This window comes from Saccostrea cucullata, unplaced genomic scaffold, assembly GCF_032062105.1.
Source record: "Saccostrea cucullata isolate Sc308-1 unplaced genomic scaffold, CSIRO_AGI_Scuc_v1 ctg4535, whole genome shotgun sequence".
Taxonomy (NCBI): Eukaryota; Metazoa; Mollusca; class Bivalvia; order Ostreida; family Ostreidae; genus Saccostrea; species Saccostrea cuccullata.
In genome coordinates, this window is record NW_026918230.1 from 60,237 (window position 1) to 66,457 (window position 6,221).

Here is a 6,221-nt window from a genome sequence, read left to right on the forward strand (position 1 = left end):
CTGATATTCCCTTTCTAACCCTGCAACCTAAATTTAAAATAACGTTATAAAATATTACAATCTTTAAAATAAAAATATTGCAAATGCTACTATTATTTTTAAATCAGCAGTCTCGTTTAAAGTCATCATTTTGTAAGTTTTTGGTCGGTTACAATGACCTTGTTAGCAAATACAATTTATCATCGAGACATATACTGACTGACGTTTTTCATGCTAATTTTTTTAGTTCATTATTTATACATTGAATGAACGACGGATTTTCCGTTATTTCCCGATCATGACAAGGATCACACGGTGTGACCGGTCAGGAGGGATGCTCACTCATCCATGGCACCTGACCCCACCTCTGATGTTTTGGAGGTCTGTGTTTGTTCTGCTCATATTTTGTATTGTTTAATGGATTTTGATATTGAATACTGTTTGTTATATCCATATCCTTCATCTATATGTTTACTTCAAAATTATGAAAAAGCATTTATTCTCTGATATAAAAAGGGACTTAAAACTATTTTTATGTTTATGGATTTTTCAGTCACCCTAATTTGATATCAACATCTTGAATTTTGAAAATAACAAAAAAAAAATTTAACATTCGATTTATTTTTTACGTTTGACCTTTGTGTATAGTTCACAACCTTTGAATTTCTTTAAAAAAAATCGATTAAAAAGCGTTTTATACATCCCGTATGCTGTAAAAAAAAATGATGCTTTTAAAAACATGTTTTATTATTTTAAAAATAATAATTATCTCAATATCCTTCTTTTATTAAAATATCTCAGATATTCCCAGCATTAACAACATCTAAATAAGAATAATTGCTTTGTTTCACAGTTCCTTTAAGATGTTTACATGTATCTGTAGACGTCATTTTAGAAGTGTTCACTGAGTACTGAGTCACAGTACTGTGAGAATGATCTGCTTCCTTTGTGGTCTTTTTGGAAGGCTCTCCAACTCTTCTTTTTCAGGATGTATATGCATTTTACTGGAAGTTGTTTTGTTGACGTCACTATAACTATACTGATGTTAATCAATCTTTGGCTCTAAATACGTATTTTAGCATAACCTTGAGAGAGAGAATTTGTGTCTGTTAAAAGTGTTTTAAAGTATTAGATGGCAAGGCTTCTGATACTGTGCGTATTTTTCTCTTTATATCAATTTTAGATCCTCTTGCGTTCAATTCAATGTCAGTCTTTTCTTTGTGTTTCTTTAGCATGATCTTTTACACGGATAGCGTTTCTTTATATATTTTTTCTTTTCAACTTGAATTATGAGGATGAAAAAAAAAGAATTTTATAGAACCACTCTCTGCGATAAAAACATAATTATCATTGTCGCTCTCACTTTTGAAGATGGAGTGGATATGCGAGTGGAAATTGAAACATGAGTCAAAGGGGACAAAGAAACGTGTGGAGAAGAATGTATCGTATTTTTGAATATCCGTGAAGACTTCTCACTGTATGTAGAAAGGAGGAGTGTTGTCTTGAGGCTTGAATTTTCTATATCTATTAAAAAAAGAAAATTATCAGCATTGAAAAAACCTAGTTCTACTACTGGAAACAAAATTATAGATATGAAAATACATACTTAACTTCTTACAGCCATAGACTGGATGGCATTCGGAAGTAGTGCAATCTTTGCATATTTTGACACACAGATACCCGTAACTTCCGCTCGGACACGCGTTTTCACAGTTGTGTCCCCAGGATCCAGGGGGACACGCTAGACATGGATTTATACATAAATGAGAATACGTGTATTCTTATAAAGCTCTAGACATTGAGGTGCCACTTAAATAAAGAAATATATTAAATGAGTATTTGAGATTCTGATTAAATTCATTCATTAATCATACTTTTAAGGTTAATCAATGATAAAATGTAAATACATGTACACATTTGTTAAAAAGAACATAAATTATTAAGAGAAATTGTATTTAATACTCACGCTCGCATTTATTTCCCACAAGATGAAAGTTGTAACAACATTCGCCTGAAATGTATCTGTAATAAGTTTATAATAAAATATATATAGTTTCAAATCATAATAATGAAATACTTTTTCACTGAAAGATAAGGATTAACTTTACCTTTCTCTACATTCACTGTACTTTCTGTACAATCCTGTTTGAGAAAACACCAGAATAAAAAGGCCTATAAATATAAGAACAGACAGCTTATCACTTCGTGAACGACACATTTTAATCAACTGTCATGTTGTAAATTTTGAAATTTACAACATGACACAACAATAGGGAAATATTGTTCATGTCCTTCCTGAAGAATCTTATTTCTATTGCCCATCATTATGGAGTTTAGTTTCCAAATAAAACATGGTTTTATAGAGATGGTATCTTAATTTGGTGATACTTAGTAAATCTATGTATGATTATATAAATGTAGCTTTATTTTATCGACTTTCTGAAACATTGCTATAAAATATTGAATGAAACGATACGTTTATGAAATCGAGGTATGTATGCTTCCTTCCCTATTATTTCATCCAAAATAACGCTACAAATATAATTTTGTGTGAGTTTTGAATATCGTTAATATTCCCAACATCTAAATAGAATAACCTTATCTATATTGAATGCCAAAACTTCATAAAAAATCCTTACAAACAAAGTTACGGGTTCCAGAAAATATTCTATCAAGGCTCTTTCTAAACTCCTCGCTAAAACCAAAGATACTTGTTGACAGGACCACCCTCCTCAACCCCACCCCATCACCGATATTTAATACCGGGATTTGTGGACATATTTTCACAATTTTTATCATTTCACTTATTCATCATATGTACCATATTTTTGATGAATAAGTGAACTAGTTATAATTTGTGATAAAATTTCCAATTAACTCCGCATGCTCACACCTCCATGGCACCTGATTCCACCTTGATGTTTTAAAGGCCTGTGTTTTCTCTGTTCCTGATCTGTATTGTTTAATGGACTGTTGAGCTAAACTATTGTTCGTTATATCTCCATGTATGTCATAACTAAAGTGTTTTAACTATGTATGTCAGGGACAAAATTTTCATAAATATACATATCAAAAAGAGTTAATGCTCTTCATAAAATGTTTAAAGAATGAATACTTGATTAAAAAAGAAACAAATTATTTTAAAAATGTTTTACTGAATCAAAATTATCCATAGTTTAAAATTTTAAGATTTTTGAAATCCCTGTAACATCAATCTATCTGATGATAGCCAGTATAGTTCTAAAACGCAATCTTACAAAACAACAAAGGGAGATAACAAAGAGTGATCTATCTCAAATAATTAAACAAACAATACAAATATGTGAAGATACCACATAACATTTGAAAATTTCAAATTATTTTAACATTTTGAATATTCTAATTTATTTGGTTACTGATATTAAATAATAAGCACAATAGGATAATGTTGTAAAATTAAGAATAGTTGAAGCATATGAGGCATTTGATATGTGAAAACAATTGCTACTTTTTTTATTTGATTGATTAAAACAGATTTTCAATAATAATCATACATTTATATTTCAATAAAACTTATGATTAAGACTGCAATGTAATTTGGTGATAAATTGACTTTTAGAAAGTATTTTGATACATGTCTTTATTACAGTAATTTTTATTAGGATCAATAATTTTAAAAGATTTTATATCAAGCTGAAGTGTATTGTCTTAATCGTACATTCTGTTGTAAAACAGATCCCTGTATCATAATAAATTACAATGGTTAAACAACATCTGAAAAGAGGGAGTGTATATGGTCGTCTGTCTGTCCTTCCGTTCGTCTGTTACTCTTTGGGGTACCAATCTCTTATCCGCAACTCCTCTTATACAATTGATTGAAATTTAAAGAAACTTTCACAGAATCTTTGTTACAAAGGGCCATTGTGCCCCTACTATTTTACCTTTTGATCGAACATATATTTCGGTATTGAAGGGTACCCATCTTTTAACCTCAATAATTCCTCTATTACCACGGATTTAAAAATTGATGCTTTCACAGATTCTTTTTTATAAGGTCATTGTGCACCCTCTATTTTACTTTGTGGTGCGCCACTTACTTCGGGTCTCCCAGAGCAAAACATAAGTTTTGATATTATAATTTAATGGGAGGCGGGGGTATCATTTGGTGAGCTCAGTTCTCACAGTACCTCTAGTTTATATTTTTCCCAGTTAATTGCAATAAAATCACAGCGTATTTTTTTATATTATTATTGGTTTTTATTAACTTAGTCAGATTTACTTTCATTAAAATATATTATTTGGTACATTTAACGATTTATAGAATATATTTACATGTAAATGAATAAAGTTGGCTCTTATATTGATATATTTTGGAAATAAACTCTGAATTCCAAGAATAGAATTTCAAAAAAAAAATATTTATAGATAAGCGAATATAAACTTGAAAACATATATGTAAACAATTTTACAGGAAATCCCGATACATGAATTTCAAACTAGTACCATGGTTATATAAGAGGGGTTTCCTGTATAATTCTATAATTGGATATTAGATGAATTCAGCGACAAGGGCTTATGTTATTTTGTTTCCTGCTCTAGTGTAAATCAACCTGTTGTCAACATTATTTTGATCGTATGAAATTTCTTCTTTTAGCCATACACATGTATTATATCTTTTTAAAATTTTTCAACAATTATTTTATAATTTCATACCCTTACTCCTTCTCTTTAATTTCTACTTTAAATAACGATCGGTAAGTGGTGTCATTTTTAAAAAAAATCATGAATTTTTGTGATTTAAATTATTACATTCCTAAGTATATTCCCCTTTCCTTATACAACAAAGATGATATTCCCTGCTTACTTATCATGAATAGGATTACTGTCTGTTGAACGGACATTGTATCTCATAATTTTTTTTATTTAGGAGAGGACTAAAATATGCATTGCCTGCTGCCCTATCCCATTCGCATTTTGCAATTCAAATTAAATACAAATAAGCTACAAAATATTTCTTCATGCATCTATCCAAATTGTATTGATGAATGAAATATATAGAGAATCGCATTTTCATGTATGTTTGGAATTTTTTTAGGTTTAGAAGGGGGTCAGCTGAAGATATATGTATAATATACATGGCAATGTTTCTCCATGATTTGAATTGATTCCTAATTAGTCTGGTTTATTCCCTTTTTTACTATATAACTATACTATGTTCAATGACATTATCGTGCAAGGGGTCAGATTGTGCAATATTGTCATAAAGATATGCTATAATTTTAATTTAATTCTCGTTTCCTTACCCCCATTCTTGTTAAACTTATTTTACTATTTTTTGTCATTTACTTCAATAAATGACATTTTTCACTCCTACACAATGTTGGTTGTTTTTGCTTGCTTTAACAAAAATCAAGTTCAGTTGTCTGGCAGGAGAACGAAAGACCATAAAATATATGGAGATAACGAACAGAATTTGAGCTCAAAGACCTTAACATTACAAAATAGGAGTGGAACAACACGGACCTCCAAAACATCAGAGGTGGGAATAAGTGCCATAGAGGAGTGCGCATCCTCTGCCGTGTCATCAGTCGTGTGCTCGTTGTCATGATCGGGAAATAACCGACAAATCCGTGAATAACTCAGTGTGTAAATAATGACCTTACAAACAGTATGAAAAAAGTCAGTCAGTATTTGATAAACTATTTGCTGACAAGGTCATCGTATCGACCCTGGGGCTGTCAAAATGATGACTTTAAAAAAGAGGCTGCTGAAATTCTTGTTTCATCAACTTGCCTGTCAACAATTTAACTCGTTTTAGAAATTGTTTTTGAGCAAATTATGCTATTGCATAGGGAATCAACCCAGAGATATAAAATATTATCTTTATTCAGGAATAGACATTATACAATGTAATTGAACATTGAGGTGTGAGTATTACATATTTTAAGTTTTAAATAGACAGCTATGGTTAAAGAGATGTAATTATAAAACAGATTAACTAATATTTTTTTTTGCATATGAATCAAATAAATATATTATATTGAATATGCCTAAATCCAAGGATAGCCCATGAAAGCCAGTATGGCTCTTTTCTCAATGGGGTCTTCTTAATTCCAATGGGGTCCTTGTTATGCAGGTGACAAAGGTATATTGCTGCATAATTAAGGGAAGTTGAGGATGCAAAAGATTAGGCAATCACGTTTATCGAAAAGCTTTGTTGTTATAGGTGTTTTGTTACCGTTTAATACAATTTCTTATTATAT

General features: G+C 30.4%; 1 protein-coding gene across 2 annotated transcripts; it reads right to left on the bottom strand.

Annotated features, from left to right (window-relative positions):
• Positions 1-755: 755 nt before the first annotated feature.
• Positions 756-2,222, bottom strand: LOC134259861 (uncharacterized). Of its 2 annotated transcripts, none has more exons than XM_062742468.1 (4): positions 2,088-2,222; positions 1,946-2,001; positions 1,586-1,720; positions 756-1,497 (listed from the first exon to the last, which is right to left on the bottom strand). In XM_062742468.1, the coding sequence occupies exons 1-4, from the start codon at positions 2,195-2,197 to the stop codon at positions 1,292-1,294; spliced, it is 507 nt and encodes a 168-aa protein (XP_062598452.1). In that variant the 5' UTR covers positions 2,198-2,222; the 3' UTR covers positions 756-1,291. The 2 variants fall into 2 exon arrangements, with proteins under 2 accessions (XP_062598452.1, XP_062598446.1); XM_062742462.1 differs by having other exon boundaries at positions 756-1,503.
• Between the last annotated feature and the right edge of the window lie 3,999 nt (positions 2,223-6,221).